Source organism: Manacus vitellinus, unplaced genomic scaffold, assembly GCF_001715985.3.
Source record: "Manacus vitellinus isolate BGI_N305 unplaced genomic scaffold, ASM171598v3 scaffold_4_pilon, whole genome shotgun sequence".
In the NCBI taxonomy this organism is placed as follows: Eukaryota; Metazoa; Chordata; class Aves; order Passeriformes; family Pipridae; genus Manacus; species Manacus vitellinus.
In genome coordinates, this window is record NW_021940604.1 from 38,259,217 (window position 1) to 38,278,655 (window position 19,439).

General features: G+C 35.9%; 1 protein-coding gene across 1 annotated transcript in view; it reads right to left on the reverse strand.

The window, feature by feature from the left end:
• RIMS1 (regulating synaptic membrane exocytosis 1) overlaps positions 1 to 19,439 on the reverse strand; it is a 197,313-nt gene that overhangs the window by 155,849 nt on the left and 22,025 nt on the right. Inside the window, exons 3-4 of the mRNA XM_029962695.1 lie at positions 13,303 to 13,646; positions 10,222 to 11,093 (exon numbers count right to left, since the gene is read on the reverse strand). Coding sequence (XP_029818555.1) covers positions 10,222 to 11,093; positions 13,303 to 13,643 — 1,213 coding nt within the window. The 5' untranslated portion in view covers positions 13,644 to 13,646. The remainder of the gene's footprint in view (positions 1 to 10,221; positions 11,094 to 13,302; positions 13,647 to 19,439) is intronic.

Below are 19,439 nucleotides of genomic sequence, written 5' to 3' on the forward strand. Positions count from 1 at the left end.
ACAGAAAAAAATTAGGTTGGAAGGAAATATACTTTGGGTAAGTAGGAAGAAAATACGCAACTTCACCAAAAGTATCAGCAAGATTGCTTAAGTCCAGAGGCTTAAGTGTAACTCTAAACTTCACAAAATTTTGAAAATCTGTCTCGTGATCCTCAAATAAGAGTACCTTTTCCTTGTTATGTTTTGGTTGGTTGGTTGTTTTTTTCTGAGGATAGGACTTATTTAAGTAAAGGAATAACTGCTTCCATAAAGCTGTACTTGTCAGTGTAATTTCCATTTCCAGAATAAATCCCATACACCATCTGCAACACTTAAGCTACAGGACAATGCAAATCTGCCTGTGGAAAAAAAAGCACATGGAGATAAGATCTGGAAAAGTTTCTTAAAATTGCTGGTTTAAGCAGTAAAGTGTGCCTGCATTTCCAGATTCTCTCTGTGCTGAGAGAAACTGTCTTGCAGAGAGGCCAGTAGATAAAAGTGAGATTTGACTGCTCCATCTAGTGGCTCATTAAGCAGAACATGTGGCCTAATGGGTTAGAAAGGGACAAATGTGGAGTTTTTGTTTTCTGTGAGCAAGACAAAACAAACTCTTAGCACCTAGATATTTTAATAGCATAATATAAAAATGTAAAAATATTTACCTACTTTCATGAACCTAACTTTAAACTTTAATTTAATTCTCTTTTATATTTGTAGATTATTCCTATTTATTAGTTTATTTATGCTATTTTGTTAATTAACTTTATTAAGGCCAGCAAAATTTTAGAAATTTTTCTTTTGAATTTACAGTAAGTTACACTTATATTTGAGTTCACATTTCCAGTGAAAATACATCTTAGGTTTTCACTAAAATGAAATTTTCACTAGAATGAAATTAATAACAAGTCAAATATTAAAACATATACACTGACTCTTAACTATAAGAAGTAAATTTAAAAGCTTATGTCTGATTCAGAAAGTGACTTCTACTCTGTGAATGACAATTCCTAAGCAAATCTAGAGCGCCACTGAGTTTTAGTGGGAAAAAGAAGTATCTGCCCTGAAGTCTAAGTCTATTCCATGGCTATTCTAAAAATTACTGAGAACTTGGATCCTTTGGAAAACTAATATAACATGACTAAGTTGCTTTAAACAGAACACTTTTTCCAACAATAATTTTGAGAGTAACTAATTAGAACTGAAGCTCATATTGCAAAGGAAAGAATTACCAAATTGAGGACTTGGTTACAAAAACTGGAACTTTAAATACTAGAAATTAATGTATATTATTAAATAATAAACCACGTGCAAGTTAAAATCAGACAAATATGTGATGTGCTTCATTTCCACTTGCTACATGTCTGAAGACATTTTGTCTTGAGTTACACATATGAATGAGAGGTAGGCAAGGAATATAAAATAGAAGGAGAACAACTTTTAACATGGGCAGATAGCGGTAGAACAAGGAGGAATGGTTTTCAACTAAAAGAGAAAAGATTTAGATTAGATATCACATTACTCAGAGAGTAGTGAGGCATTGGAACAGGTTGGCCAGAGAAGTCGTGGATGCCCCATCTCTGGAAGTGTTCAAAGCCCCAGGTTGGATGGGGCTTTAAGTAACCTGGTCTAGTGGAAGATGTCCCTGCCTATGCCAGGGAGATTGGAGTTAGATGATCTTTAAGGTCGCTTCCAACCCAAGCCATTCTATAAGTCTATGAATATAACCATTTTACTTATTCCTTTACCACACATAGTTGCCACAGTTAACTTCATAGATAAAGTTAGGACCCTATATGCTGTAAAAACCTCCATGTAATGGAATTTAAACTTATACTTAAATTCTTTGCAGATCTGCATTTAAAATTGCAAAATAATCCCATGGTCGGTATGGCCCAAGGGAACTGTAAAACATTCATTTCTCAACTTGCTCAGTGGACCAAGTTAGACTTCGTCCAATTTGCATATAAGGTACAGCAAAGCCACAGGTCACAAAGTAAAGAATGCTGATATTTGCTTTTCTAAAACAAAAAAGGTCATGTTTACAGAGAGGAAGCAAATGTGAAAAGAAATTATTCTAAGTAAAATGCTTTATTAGAAGTGCCTTCATGGCTTGAAAGAATGTGCAATAAAATATTTAATACTGAAGGTCTAAAACAATATTGCTGTAGGCATGCATCTACTGCATAGCATCACAGTATTTCCAAGACTTATACTCTTACAAAATACCTCAAAGGTTGAAATTGTTTAACAATTAGAAAGCTCCTCATAAATAATTTTTGCAGTAAGTCAAGGGCATGATAAATGGAAGAAAAAGGTACTGAGTAATAATATGTCCATGCATTTAATAAGCATATATTTTATTACCATGAAGGCAAGTTGGAGTCATGTACTGAAATCTCACAAGATTAGGCAATGTACAAACATAAAAAGAAACTCTGGACTCCACTGAACTTGCAAAATAAATGCAAGGCAAGAAAACAGCAGACAAACAAATAAGGAACAATGTCTACACTGACAGCAGAGTATTAAACAGTGTCAAATGGACTGTCATTCATACTGTGTCCTTAAATAACCCCTGGAACAGTTGTGCCCTGGTTCAGCTGGTACTCTCTGTTCACTGCTAGGCAGGAAACAAGCCAAGAATAAACCCCAATAGACAGCTTCCATGCAGTCCCTCCCTTGAGGAATGTAAGAGCTTCATTGTATGGAAATGTGCCATGTTTCATTACTTGGCCAAAAATGTCAAGAATGGCTCTTAAAATCACTAGTACAGTAAATATCACCACTGAGACTGTATGAGATGGGCATATTTGAAACCATAACACATGTGCTTGGCATCACAGGGAAAATGGAGACAAGAATCAGCTTCAGAGATTCTAAAGTGTAGGTGGGGAGTCCCTAATTTTGAAGCTCATATGTTGTACAGAAAGAGAAAGAAGGAACAAAGAAACTGTAAGAGGAATACAAAAACAATGAGCAAATGTGGAAAAATAGTTTTCACAGGGACATTCAGAATGGACAGGAACAGAATGAAATCATGCATATTTAGTCAAAGGAAACACAGACATCTCATAATCATTACCTTCTTTCTGACACAATCAAGTTTTTCCTAGAGATGATTTATTAGCATACTGATTTTAGAAAACTAAATAGGCCAGTCTATCTACTCAAAATTGTGCTTAAAGGAAGAAACTGGTTCCTGTGTGTTACAGTCATTAAGTGCATTATTGTAAGCAAAACAATATAACAAAAAGTATCAGAGAAATATTAGCCCAACATACTAACCAATAATACTCAGTACCACATGGTAAAACCGTATGTTTGAACTCAATAGGACGATCAGAATGAATACACTAAGAAAAGGACACAGAATGAATGTCTTCAGAAAATAACAGAATCAGATGCTTGTTTGTTCCTAGTTAACTCTGTAATTATCTAAAATTAAAGTCAATTATTCTGGAAGCCAATAATTAATTTAGCTTTTTCTTTCACAAGCTTTCATTTTTCACCCAAAGTGGGGCAGATTTCCCATACAGGTGGAAAAAAGCAAAGGTTTGGATTTCAGTCCCAAGACTTAACCTCATCCTTTAATATGCTGCACAGGCCAGCCACAGTTAGGCAGATGTACCAAACACAGTTTGGTTCATCCTTCACAGTTCACCTTTTCCTTAAGCTCTCAGATCAAAGAATAACAGTAAATCCTGAGTGCACATAACCTTTATGGTATGCAAAAAAATATATGCATATAAAAAATACCGAATAGAAGGAGCAGAGGAAAGAATCATCCTCTGGCTATAACACCATACCATGTTTCAGACTACCTGAGCTTTATCTCCAGTTTACTGCATAGCTGTACTTTGAAAAGTGCTCAGTAGCTAAAATTAGGGCAAGTTTTTCAGAAGTTTTTTCAGCTGCCTCTTAGACCCTTACAAAGTGTTCCATGACCAAGAGCTCCCACTGCTTATCTCTTGCATCTGTTACCTCCAATGGTTTTTGTACAGAAAAAAACTGACTGCTGACTGCTTTTGAGAATTGATCTTTCATGGAGAAACCTAGAGGAGTTCTGGGTTTCTCTACTGGTCCAGGCACTCTCGTAGCTCCTGAAATTAAAGGTACCCCAGTTGTTAAGCATTAAGTCTTTTTTTAACATATGACTTCAATCTGTCCATGTTTTAGTGTCTGCCCTTTTGTAATGAAAATAATCATCTTACTACTGGAAAAAATACTATTAGGACAAATTTCTTGATATTTCATGAATTAAATGTGCAGAACAAAGGTAAGTGATGAGGAACAAGCAATTAATAAAACCATGAACATGTGAAAAATTGAGCAATGCAGAGGACAGAGCATGTTAATAGTAATGAAAGGCCTTAGCAACTGCAATAGATTTAACAGTTTGTGACATCCTCTTGGTAAGTCAAAATGTACATTTTTTTTCCTTTTCAAAAACCAGATTGCTATTATATAAATTTGTACTGGAAATGGCTATCAAATGTCACTTAAAGGGTGACAAAAATGAATATGGTACAGATAGGAGTACTGTGGATTCAGCCCCACATGTTACCAACTTGTCTCAGAGCCTGCCATAGGAAAAGCAGCAGTATTTCTAACACAGAGCAAGGTCACTGCAGGCTATGAAGAAACTGATTTTTATTTTCAGGAATCCTCCATCTCAACTGAGTAAGAAATTATGATTACAATTATCCTTAACTTTGCTTATCTGTCCTCAGAGTTAACATGGTTTCAGGCAGTTTCAACCTCCCTAGCAGTAACTTAACCCTCCAAGAGAAGAGTAGAGCACTCACTCAACCTCGCCCTCTCCAGCTTCTTTCTGTTTGCCTTTTTTTCCCCTGTTTCTTTTCTAGGCTATTCAACCCCAATCCACCCCACCTTTCCTTATTTATCATGTTTTATAGATCTTGGTGACACTTTGCTCATTTTCCACGAATTCCCTACAGCACATTCACAACCTTAATGTAAACTAGAAAAAGGGCTTTATTAGGATTTTAAAGGAAAATTCAGCCACGTCTTCCATGATGTCCTCATTTATACGGTTACGTATCTCACTGAAGTGCTGGATATCTTGGCAACAGTATGACTTTTTTCCTCGCTTGAGTTTAGCTTATCTCATTTGCAAATTCATGCATTTTAAATAATTTCATATACACAAAACAGATTTCTTAATGCCCAACACTAATTTAACAAGCCCAACACTAATTTAACAAGCACTGTAAATAATTTCAGCTGCTCAAAAGCACTGAATACTGATAGTATTGATTAATGTTAGCTCTGACCAAAATTCTGAAACTAGATCCATTTTAGCTTATATTTCCATTAAAATATAAATCAGATGTAGATCTAAATTACTGCACAAGGACCAGAAGATAAATTGGAACTAATTTCTAAGAACTAACAAGTTTCCTAGCAAGGGTATTTTATTTTACACTAAGTTGAAGCCCAGTCACACTTTTAAACAAATTCAGCTCCAGTTTTAAAACTCCATGCCCAAGTCTATGCAAACAGATGTTAAAATATCCTAGCAGATGTTACAGTACAACTTGACTTGCCTACACTCCAAATTGAAAATACCTTAGTGAAAAAGTTTAACTAAAAAACATTTAAAACCAGCCTCCTCTTCTCTATAGTCTTTTCCTGATGTTTTCTTTTGGTCCCTTTGCAGACACTAATGCATGTGTGTGGTTCGTGTCTTAGCCCACAGGCTACCTTCCTTGCCAACAATGCTTACAGAATTTGGAATAAATCACTGGGGGAAAGATTTTATATATGCTTTCCTTCCCCTGGCAGCACCCCTAAGCACAAGCGCCCACAGTGACACTAGGAACACCAGAAGAGGATGGAGGAAGAGACCAGATCCTCTCCTCCTGGAGCTGAGCCAGCACCAACACATTTGTCTGCAAACCTCTACTCCTGACCTCCCTGTCCTCTCCTCCTGCTCACAACCCCCCTGCCTCACACCTGGGCATAAACCAAGAAAATAGCAAGATCCTTGCCCCTAATATTTTCTAACAAGAAGTTAACGTCATAAGAATGAAAAGAAATGAAATTGGGTCACCCTGTTCCTCACAGTACCACGCAAAACACACTATGAATGAAACAATCACATCTTCACTGAAAGAAACCAGAAAGTCATCTCAGGAGGTTATTTTTCAAACAAGGCGCCAACTCTATCATGCTCTCCTCACTCCCAAATAGACCCATTAGCAAGTATACAGAGTGAGTTTTACTTAGCTTTTCAACATTTTGCTGACAGTATGTGAGTGTTAGTCACATTTTCGAGCCTACACAGTGTGAACAAAATACACATTTAGGCAAATACAAACAATAAGTATGCAAAATGTAAAACCATTAGCACATCTATGTACATAAAAGTACAGAAGCAGCTTTTAGTACCTCTTCACATTGCTCCAATTTCCAACATTATTTCATCTTTCAGTTTCAAAGACTCCATGACAGAATTCTAGAATATCTCTTGTATCTACCATGGGATAAAATACATTTTTTACAAAGTTATCTGGGCACATATCTACTTGTTTTATACAAATTCTTCTTTTTCAGCTTTAAAGAAAATATTTTTTCACAAACTTACTCCAAATACAATTTGCATTCTTCACTGGATGGCAGTAGGCAGAAGTTGTTCTCAGTCTTAAAATGAGGTCTGGATTTCATTTTTAATAGTATGGTTTATGTTATCCTAGTATGTCTTTAAAGCAAGTATGAATGTAATTTATGCTTTCTCTGAGGACTCCTTTTGCCTTGCCAGGACTTCACTGGAAACTCAGTCTACCTATTGTTCAACTATTACAGATTTCAGAATAAGGGGTCCTACAACCTCAATTCAATATGATGACAATGATTATCAGCAATCAGTAGTAGTGTCTTGTAAAGGGTGCAGATTTTTTTTAAAGAAATTTGTTATGTCCTTTTTGGACACTGTTAAACAGTTCTTTCTCTAGATTTACTCCAAAATGGAAACAACTTGACATAAATCTTTGGGTCCCCCACCACAGAAGTAAAATCCTGGTGGGTTGCAAAAGACATTAATTTTTGGAGAGAAAGTATTTTCAAGGGCTTGTGAACTTATTTTTAATAATTTTGAATAAATTAACCATATTAAATGGTTACAGGAAATAGCAGGGAATGTACTAGCTAAAGTAGCTTGCTTTATTTAAGGCTTCTTATGCTCAGAAGACAAGGTAATGCAATACTAAACTGTTTCTAAGAAATGAAAAGGTTTAAAAGTAACATTTGCACAATATTTACTTTGTAAGATATTTTTGGCTATTGATTTTCAATACAATCTTAATTGCTTTATCTATGCCTTATATTTCTATGGGGTATCATTTTCTTTTAAACACCTTTGTAATCTTTCTTTCATAGTAACTGCCATTTTATTTGTTCAAGATAGAACTGAAAATAGTACGTCTTCATTACCTAGTTGCAGATTGCTTTATATTGGCACTCACCAAATGCAAACATTACTTTTAAGATCTTGGGGTTTTTTGATGGGGCCATTCGAAGTTGAAAAAATTTTATTTGCTATAATTCTATCTTTCCAGCTCCATCTGTATTACTTTGGCATCCGGTTTCTGACAGAGTTGATATTTAGATAAGAGAGGATGGACTCCAGGTCCTCCAGTGTTTATAAACTAAAGCATTATAACTGAAGAAATAGTAGGTGAAATTCTGTTTGTAACAATGCTGCTAAATTGCAAAGAATGGTATTATGACTGTGGTTACAATAGGGGCATTTTTTAAATTATTTACAGTTTTTTTTAACTAAATCTTTTTACTGTAGTGTATTTTCTTTTAGAATATTGGAGGATTTCTAAAATATTTTCTCAGGTGATAAAGTCCTTGCCTTTCCATCTATTCTTATGAAATACTGCATATTAATTCAAGTACTGATGAAAATGTAATTGTAAATATAATTGGATACTTTATCATCAAAAATGCTTCTGCTTTCTCATTTGCATTCACATTTCCTAGCTTCTTTTTATGTACTATACCCCCCACAGTTCCAAAGGCTTTTCACTTACAATCCTTGTCATGGGAAAAGTCATACTGAAAATCAGGCAAAAAAATTAACAGCTACATCTCACAGTTACTAAACTAAAAAATATACTTCTGTAATTAATGCATTTAATGCATTGCATACCTCCTCATATATATACATTTATATATATATATATTTATAATCTGATTAATAACACAGTGCTAGCTTCCTGACAATTAGATAAAAGTTCTCAAGGAATGCTCAACAGTGTTAATCAAGTATTGAGTTGGCAGTGGTCAGACAGGTCCCTAACATTCCTATTAATAATTTTTATTCAAATATAGTGAGGTAGCACTCTGATATGACACAAACCAAGGTCTCCACTGTCTAAAGAGGAGCTGAAATATCTGTCTCAGAGGTAATCAAGAACTTGATTCAGTTATTAAAACCTTAAGCCTTTAGCAACATTTGAAATCCTGAAAGCAACTATTGAAAGGTTTAACTTACAAAGGACTGTTATAAAACAAACTATATCAATATATTGATATCAGCAACTTTCATCCTGGACTTGACTTTCACAGCAACGACCTTGCAGTTTAAAATGATAACCTACATTGAATATGGAAAATCCTTTCTACTTCGTAAGCAACCTCAAATTGATAAACATAATGGAAGCAAAAGACAAAGATAGAAAATAAATGCTATATTACACTGTTGCTACCAACCAAGGGAGTCAGAGAAAATTACACAAATCCAAATGTCAGCATAAAATATTGTCACAAAATAAGGAAAAGAGATGTGTTCTCTTAGAAAGAGACTGGAAGGGACCTCTGTAGGTCACTAGTTCAAACCCCCTTCCTCAAAAGTTGTGTCAGCAGAGCAGATTACGCAGGGCCTTCTTCATTTAGGTTTCAAGCATCTCTGTGCAACATCTCTATGTGATACATTCCACTATTTGACAAAACTCACAGTCAAAAAATGGGAGAGTTTTTTTATGTCTTAGTGGAATCTGGAATAAGATTTCAGGGCACAGTCTTCATCCCTCCTTAAAAATGAGCAGAAAAGCAAGCTTCCATATTTTAAATGGAATGCTTAGAAAGTTAAAACAAGCTATTCAGATGGGATAGCAGAGAAATGTCGTCTCTTTTATTTGTATACCTGGAACTTTAGGGAATGCTAGAAGACCACAACATCAGATAAAGACAGACAGACAGGTCAGCATATATGAATTAAAGACATGTCAGGAAAGTGCCAGGAACTAAAAGGCAATGCAGACAAACCTTTGGCATTTTCATTATGAATAGCAACAGAAAACTTTCAACTTACAAACACAGGTAATTAAATTGAGAGCTAAAAGCTACTTCCAAAGACACAAAAAGCTTTCAGCTCACTGTAGTGCCACTTAAAGACAATGTAGGGTTATAAGACAGTTGCTAAGTTCTATCAGTTCTATTACAGTCTTTTCTGACAATGGTTATTTTATCTGTTCGCCCTTCGTGATTTTGATTCCCTTCTTCAGCCAGAAGAAAGGCTTTGTTTAAAAGCACACAGTGTACTACAACTTATTTCTTACTGCTGAGTGTTCCCATCAACAGAGCAAGACAAATTCAAATAACAGATTTCAAACACACTTTTTAGCTCGGAAGAACATTCATCTAGATAACTTTGTTAATTCTCATTTCTTTCCTACATAACAGTCCCATTGCCCCATATCTTGTCCTTATTAACAATGAACTCTGGCAGATTTTTGATATTTTACTGAATGTAGTAAAAATTTGCATTTCTTAAAACTGAGGTGTCAGTAAGATTAGATGCTTTAAAATGGTCTTTCTGATTGTTACAGAACTCACTCTTCATTTCAATTAATCTTATAGAAAACTATTCTACATACAGACAACAGAATGAAGCAATGCCCAAAGAAGTACAGATATCATTGAGAAAGTAAACTGGAACCCTTAAATTCTGTCAGTTCTACGCAAAAGAGGGAAGAGAATGAAGAAGAAACTCATCAACTGATGCTACCTGTAACCACCTCATCTAAGAATGCAGAAGGAAACATCGTAAAGCAAATGTAATCAGGTGTAAGACACTTCTCAGTTGGGAAAAAGAAAGGCAAGGGGAAATAGAAAGGTATATGATTAAAAAAGAAGCAAAAGAGAAAGAAAAATACAGATTTTTTTTTTTTCCCAAACCATGGCCATGTGCATAATATACAGAAAAGTCCTTACCTTTTTCACTGACACTTTCACTTTCTATCTCCACATCTTCACAGCTAGTATATTCTGGTGTTGATGCCCCTTCTTCCTCTGAGCTACTAACTGACATCTGCCTTTTCTTTCCGCCTCTTTTTGCTCTATGAGGCTTTGGAGGGGATGGCCGCACTGATTCCGACTGGTCAGAGCTAAGGGAATCATTCCTTAGCATGGTCTCCATTTTCTCCCGCTTTGCTTTTCGCATGAGAATAGCAGAGCTAGGATCAAGGCGGCTCTGTTTTATAAAGGAATCGTGGTTCTTGTATTCTACGTGTTCTATAGGAACTGGACTATGCCTGGGAGTTGGTGGGCTATGATTAGTTAATTGTTTAGAAACAGAAATTCTTACATCACCTGTTCTGTCTATAGAGTACGACCTCTGAGTTTCCACAAGAGATTTTCTGTCCTGAGTTCCCTGTAATTGTGAGCGTTTTCCTAATTTATTCTCAGGTACCTCCGCTTCCTCCATTTCTGTGTGTGGCAAAGCTACATCACTGTGTCTTCTCTCATGTCGTACTTTAGAAACTTTCGCATGCATGCGCATCTGCTGTTCCTCAGGATGTGGTTTTACAGGATATCTTGCCAGATTGGGGTCACTCCTGTAGCGGGTATGATATTCATCTTCCTTCCTTTGTTTTTCATCATCAGGCACTTTGCCTTCCTCAAGTTTCTCTGGCAAGTCTGGGTAGTCCTGTGACTTGCCTTTCTCCAGCCTTCTGCCTTCATGCCGCTCTTTGCGCTCCTTGTCGTCTGTTGGTCCTTCTTTTTGAAGTGAGGATTTTGGCACACGCTTACGCTCACTCTTTAAACCTTTGCCATTCTGGTCTGAAACCAATATTGCCTTCTTCCTACAATGAAAAGGAGTACAGTAATATGAAGGATTGACTGGAAAAGAGAAATACTTGCATACACAGTTATGGAAAACAGATTATAAATCAAGATAAACGACAGCAAAACAGAAAAGTACTGGATCCATTAGCATGATTTAAACCTATTAATCCTTCCATCTTACTTTTATTCTCTAATAGCAAAAAAACCCATAAATTATGTATTGTCCAATTAATGACTAAAATAAAAAAGAATATTAACATGGACAAATACAAATAAAGAGAATTTACCCTTGTAAGTAGGAATACTCAAAGTTGTCTTTGTAGTAACTGCAGCACTATGACAAAGTACTGGAGTATATTCTCCATTTTTCTGGCAGCAAATATGAGAGTTACAGACTAACTACACAATTTGAGTGCCCTTACAGCACAAATATAAATACCACTAAATGGAGTATCTACCAAATATTACAGAAAGAAGTAATATGGATATAAAAAACAGCAAAAGATAATATATCCAGAAACAGTATTTGACCTAGTTTTCTTTATCTTATTAAAACTCTAAAAAAAGTGCCCATTTTATAAGCATATAAAGAAAAGCAAATTGATTCCTTGAGATAAATTAATGGCATTCCTTTCTCTAATAATAAAAGAGGATGAAAATTTTATTTCTCTATACAGACGAAGTATAAAGAAATGAATAATGAAGCCGCATGAAAATAGTTTTCTCTCCTCTTTCATATTCTGTTTTCCGAAAATAAGCAAGGCAAAGAATCATAAAATCCCCTTATGCTGGATATTTTTATTTCTCTCATCATTTGAGTTGCCCTTTTGTTTACCAGTTCACATACGAATCCACTGATTTTGAAGAAGGATGAACACAGCTATAAAGTATATTTGAGATTAACGCACACCAGGACAAAGTCACTAGGATTTGGTTTCTGGCACTGAATCTTCCCTTCCACAACTAATATGTCTTTGGATTACGTATCAAAGATCGTCACAGAGATCCTCACAGAAGCATCTGACAGAACAGATTTTTCCCATCTCCTGTTCCTCCTGAGTCTTCTGCAATAAATGAGACCTGAGCTTACTATAGATAGGTATTTCATAGGACTTCATTTGGAACACTCAATGACAAGTAGAGAACACTATTTTTTGTATAATTAAAATAACCATCTAACTTTAGGACAGCAAAGCAGAAATAGAAAGCATTTTGCTACCCTAAAAGTGGCAACTGCTCTGGGGGTCTTCCCAGTGTCATGGTGGAAAAAAAGTCAACTGAATTATGGGAGGGTACCATGTGTTTGTTTACATCATACATATACATAATACTAACTTGAATTTTGATACAGTTAAACCCAGACAGATTTCACTCAGAGGCAGATCTCATCTCAACAGTAAGTTATTAGCCACTGCTCATCATCCATTTTCAGCTCCGATAGCTACGAAAAAAAATCATCAACCATTCTGGTCAAGGGAGGATCTTCTATGGCAGACTCATTTTGTTGCCACAACTCAACTGCTCTGCCATCTGCCTGTCAGCAGCCAAAAGAACAACAACTGCTTCATCACATTAGCCTCTCTTGATTTGCTGCTCCTCAACTCATTCATCACAGTGAATTCAGCTCAAGAATTAACTCATTTACTCATTTATAACAGTTTGCTTCTGGTTGGCTTTATTCTTGCATACAACTTGTTCTGAATTCAAGATGGTATTATTGCTGTTCTTTATGAAAGGTAACTTCACAGGTGTAAATGAGCTATTTCAATTGTATTATTTTTAATAGTAAAACTGGAACTATCATTGATAAAAAGATAACACATGAGGATAACTGACAGAACTCCACAGGTTTTGGTTTTTGATTGTCTGGGTGGGGATTTTTCAGGTGAGTGTTGGCCTTAAAAATTCGAGTAAAGTTAAAGGTTTGCTCTTTGTTTAATAACTTTAAAATAAGTGCCAAACTTAAAATTTAGAAGTAACCTACAATTCTATTTTAAAAGTGTACACCCAAATGCATTGAAGTACATGGGAATACCCCTAAAATACTTTTTTCCCATCATTTCTCTTGCACAGACCAAATCAGATAATGTATTTTCTACCAAAAATTTATTTTCCCTGGTCAGTAAATCAATTTACTCTTTGTTTTTGCACAGTTCTAAACATACACAAGGCCCAGCTGAACTAGAATTTATAATTTTGAGGCTCTATCAAGACAGAAAGCATTACCTCTCTTTTGGAGGTTCACTTCTAGATCTTGATGAAGCTTGCTTTTGGTCCAGGCCCATAGCTGGTTGTGATACTTCTGCTCCTTTCCTACGGTCAGAGTGTACACTGGAAGAAGAGATTTCCTGTGATGAGGCAGCTGCTGTACTTAAGGGAGTCTGTGATCTCGATCGCTCTTGAAGTCTTGCTTTCTTTTCTCTCGGTGCATCCGATCTTCCACCAGTTGCTGTATCACTCAGTGTTCCGTCCTGGCTGGGTGAAGGCTGTGGTCCACTTCCAAAAAACCACGCTCCAGATTTCGTTAGGATTTCTTGTTGCTTTCGACATAAATTGCATACCCACATAACCTAGTTGAAGACAACAAGAAGAGTCAGCGCAACTACCTCTCAACCCTGAAATGCATGCTCACTATCACAGAGCAGGTATGATCTCTCACTCTCTGAACTAGTGAGGCTGGTGCTCATGACAGGACCCAGAACATGCTTCTCCAAGCACTGACTGCACTAGCTAGAGCCAAGCATCCTACAGGCACATGCTATGCAAGCTTCTCCAAAATGTGTTGTCAATATACATCAGTCCTACCTGTAACAATGCTCCCTCAGCCCAGCCCTAGCTCTCTTCTAAACAGACACCAACAACATGACCAATGCTTGCTGCTGGTGTTGGTGCAGCTTGGGGGGTGGGTTGGGTTGCCTTCATTGGTGTTAATCGCTGTCGGGACAGACAAGCCCACCAGACTGCAAACAGGACTCAGACCTCAGTTAGTAGAGTCCTGCCCAGCTAACTCAACCTCCGTTGCCACAGAAGACCGACAGAGTATTTCCTTTTAATTAAATTTTCTCACATAACATAACTCAATGTTATCCTGAAAAAAAATTCATGTATTGTGCATAGTTTTAGCTACATCTATAGCAACTACTTACCAGAGGTGTAAAGTAAGACCTAAAGAAATCTACTAACAGCAAACTAAATACACCAAGGAAATGAATACAGAAGTCCCATATTTTGTATTGCTTGCAAATTCTCATTTACCATCTTTTTAAGTTACAGTCGTAAATAACAAATAAACAAACGTGTTCCTGGAAATCACAATTAAGCTGTGTACATAGACAGTTGTGCTTAGGATTTTTTTAAGTTTTTTTTTTTAATTCCTTATACACAGATAAACAGGAGCACATACACGAAAGCAAGACTCTATATTTCAAATCTATATATAGTACAAGACAGTCTAATGTATAGGATCAACTCACCAGAGAAAAATAAAAAGTTAATCAAGACTCTAAAGTGTGTGAAAATTTAAGAAAAAATTGAGACAAAGACAAAAAGAGTTTTGAGGCAGAACAAAAAAGGCAAAATGCATGAAGAATACACAAGAGAGAAATAAAAACAGAGATAAGAGGAAACAAAGCTGATCATTAATAAGGAAAATCATAATGAAAATCTTTTCATTTCATATGGAAAGAAAAAAAGAATGAGTAAAATTGTAATGAAGGTAAGAAAGATAACACAAGTTAGAAGGCAAAATATTCTTAAATTATTTTGTGTAAACACAGGAATGATTCACAAAATTATACAACACCTGAAAATTAAAAAGAAGAGAAAAAAAAAATCACTTCATGGAAGAAATTGCAACAGGACAAACATCTGGTACCAAGTTCTCTTATTCTCTGGCCTGGGGAGGAAGTGCATGGCTTACAAGGCCATAAAAACTTTAGGCATTTTTCATATTTAAAATAATTGAGATTTATTTAAAACACCCCAGCACAGACTATCTGTTTAGATTTAAAAACTACATCAGAACTTCCAAATGCACGTCTGCACTGTTTGACCAAACTGCACAGAAAAGATATCCAATTCTGGATCCAACTCTGGATCCAGATTGTACCTTTATCAAAAGATGACTGTTATATTTCTTCTATTTAAGAAGGATAATAATATATTTAATAATATATTAATTAGAAAAACCCCAACCTTAATCAAAAGCTACATGTGTTATGATAAAAACAGATAGCCCTCAGTAGGATAATAGGAACAGTAATTTTGATAAAAATAAATACTAGTCCTTCAACAAAAAAAAAGATCCTTTGATTCCAAAATATCTAATTTCCTCCATCTAGTACAACTCATGAACCAGAGATTCACTTTATCAGACTATCTGTTCTAAACAGAATAGGCTTTTAGTCTATCTGATTATTTTTACAGGTATTCAAACAAACCACCAAAACTAAAAGGAAAAAAAACCCACATTTTATAATACCTTTATAGAATCTGACACAATTGTTATCTTATTAGACAGCAAGAGAGTGCATGCACACTTATTCATGTATAAAATCTATGTCAGTGCTATAAACCAAGGTCAATAACAAAAAATATCATTACCTGTATTTTATCGGTTTCCAAGAAAAGTTGAAAGTACTATTAATAAAAAAATTAATCAACTAGAGTTTGTTTAAAGGAAGGATAAGGAATACTAAAGTAAAATTTAAATGTTCCAATTAAATTACACATGTGTGTATGTATGCAAGCCCATTTAAATGTGTAAAGATGGTAACATACTTAATTTGTAATTTAATGTATCTATCTGATAACATAAAATATGTATAAAGTATGTAATAAAATTCAATAAATTAATGTTAATTTACATAATCAGCTTTGATACTGTAATTACTTTTATGCAAAACATTACAAGGTGCAAACAAATAGGAATAGCTAATGCACAAATAGACACCAAAAAATACAGAATACTGACAGAAGAAATACTAGACATGTAAATACAAAACCATTTGCTTACAGTGGGCTTTAAACTCTGCAATTTGGACACAATACAAACCAATCACCATAGATTATACATGTAAGAAATCTCCATTATACTCACATAGAAGCTATACTACCATCCCTGCTTAGGAATCTCTTCAGGAATAACAAATGCTACGGTTGCCTTGAGATATATTCGGTCCAAAAGGAAAAAAAACAACTTTTCTTTAAGAGGAAAAAACAATCAAAACTTGAGGTGACAGAAGAGTTTCAGTGATGAAACTGTATATTGAAAAACATTTTTAGAGAAGTATGTGGAGCAAGCAATTTAGCGGCATGCAGGAATTATATCCTGATTGAGTATACTGGGATGTGGTCCAAACTAATCTAAACTAAAGCAGGTCTGTGTAATAACTTATCTTGACAATCCACAGATGTTAGGCAACCAAACAAATGCTCTGATGAAGGATTACAGTTCTCTAATGTGGCTTCTAGACCTCCACGCGATGCATCAGTAAAATGAAGAGCATTAGACAATTTTACTCTGGCCTGTCACTTCAAAAATAGTTTCTGTTTACTCTCCTCTGGACAGTGAGCTCTGATGCAGTACTACAGTAAGTCATTGAAGACACCCAGCATCTGGTTTTTGTTGTTGGGTTTGTTTCTGGTTTATTGCATCCTCGTGTATGTCAATGCAATTCCACACACAAAGCTATTAAAGACAACCAGTAAAGTGTTCTTCATTCAAAGGATTCATATGCATGGCTCTGGAAAAATGTGCATTTTCGTAGCATAGCAAAGGGTTCTGGGCTTTACTGCTATATAAAAAAAAAACAACCAACAAAACAGTGGCACACAGAGGACTCAGCAGAGGTGGGTCAACGGTTCCCACGGAAGATTCACGTGAAAACTTTACAGGCTGTGTGAAAACATGCTAGAAGGATCCCATGCTTGCCTTCATGTGGAATACAGGGTATTTCATTCACAGAAAAAATATTCCTCAAACTTACTCTTACAGGTACTGATGAATGTGATCCACAATGAGGAGGAACAGTATTCCTGTACTAACACAACATGAAATTCCAACTTGAAAGAGCCCATAGTAAATAATATATACAACTATACACACAGAAAAAGAGCATTTTCAGTTACAAAAATAAGAACAATTCTTCATAATTAAATATTTCAAACCTGCACTGTAGAATGAAAAAAAAAAAGGCTTTTTTTTCAAATTTAAATTTGGAAACTTCCAAACATGCACTGGAAGACTAAAGCCACATTGTGGGGAGCACAAAAATTATACCAAATTTGTGTATATATGCCAGGCAAAACATGCCAGCCAAAACTCAAACTGAGGTCAGAGCAAGTTCCCTAAATCCTTCACCCAAGCCCAGATTCTGAGGAGGCTCCCTAAGGAGCACACTCCTTTACACTTCAGAAGTTTAGAAATTGCAAACCCACAGTTAGGCTGACTCCCACATATCCTGCTCCATCTCTGTGTGGTAAATTAGGGAACAAGTGTCTTAATATAAAGGCCACAGGCTACTCTTTACTGAACCTTCTCGCTATCTTAATTATTCTGAAGGGTGTACACACAACATTTTTTCAGGTTCTTGGTTTTGTTAACATTCCTCCTATGCAATTTTAGAAGACACTAGTTATCTCAGACAGATCTAATTAGGTAGACCCTCTTCTCTGCCTGAGGCACCATTAGCTTCGGCAGAGCTCTGCCACCACTCTACAAGTCTTGAAAGTCAGAGGGAAGAAATGTTAACAATTTGCTCTTACAAAACTATTCATTCACAAAATTAAGTTAGATTATGTATCACTTAATGTTTCGGAGACAACACAAAAACATGCAGCAAACCATGAAATTAGTATACAGCATCGCATTTATCTCAATGATTTCTGTAATAAAATTCTAGGTAAAGTGCCACGACTGCTTCACTCTGTTAAAATATAAATAATTGAAGCTGGAATTCTACTTGAATACCTAATAAGTAAAAAACTCTGCCTTTCTAGTGAAAGTGTGCTTGTGAATCCAAGCTTTTATTAAATATATTTTTCAAACTAGTACAGACAGCTGAGTTCATCCAACAGCTCCTGCTCAGCAAAAGGGAAGGTCTTCTCTGCTCCTCTTTTGCTCTTCTTTCTTCCTATCAGGGTTTGGCCTTCCTCTTTCTTGCTCCCAGGTTCCCTGTGCCACACACTTGCTTGTATCCTATTCCTTGACTGTCACGTTCTCCCAGGAGCCACTTGTATTTAAAAACACTATAGAAATTAATCTGTATTTTTTAAACTGCTTTCATTTTTTGTCACATCTATTTTTCTTATGGAGGGTATGACAAGTAGTGAAATCATGCAGCGAGAAACAGAGGCAAAGGGGGATAAGGGGATGTTTTGCCTACAGCATTGTCTCACTGTCTCCTGCTAAATTACATCTTGTAATAACACCAATACTAGCACACTAGACTTTAACAGAAACACTTTTGAGCACTGAAGCCAAATGACACAAAATAAACTGCATCTATGCTAGGAACTCTGCTCTACTTCAAAGCAAGGTGGTTGCATGCAAATTGCTTCCTGCAGGTGCACCGCAGAACATCCCAACTCTGAAACTACCAGGACAAAAAGATAAGAAAGTGCTAAGGGGAAAAGACCAAGACTGTGCCAAGAAACTTTGCGTCACTTTGTTTGTATAAATACTCTAAAATCTAGGAATAGTCCCAGATTAGGTTTAATTTGTTAGTAAAGAAGTAGCTAGGAGTCTAGATTCTCATCTAGATTCTCCCCTGGACTGAAGGCTTCAAAAGGACCATGCAATTCTCTGCCATCCGCCCCTCCAAGCAGGGAGGACTACTTTTCCCATGCTGATGTTCATCAGACATACAGGGCTCAGTCACTTTAGGACTGTGACATTAAAGCCATCTTAGGTCTCTGATCTTCTATTATTGTGCAGAGTAGATTTTCTTCAAAACTTAGATTATTAGCTTGATATTTTTACCCTAGTTTGCCAAGAAGGATTTTGCTGACAGCTGATTGGGTTCTTCCCCCTTTTCTCCCTACACCCTACAATAATGTTTTAACCCACTGGACAAATGCAATAAAATTTTGCACAGGCATGAAAGATTTCAAGTGATTATATTCTTAAAAGTTACATGAAACAGGCAGTTGTATAAAAGCCCTGTAAATATTTAATTGGTGCAATTTTTTTGTCATTACAGTATTGACATAGCAATTCAACCACAAGACATGCTCATAGGCTGCACTGCTCACAGAATTACATGTCCCCTTAATGCCTGTGGTGCCATTTACAGGTTTGACTGAGAGTTTCCAGGATGGATGTTTAAAAGTCTGCCTTTACTAGAATTTTCCTCTTGCACTAG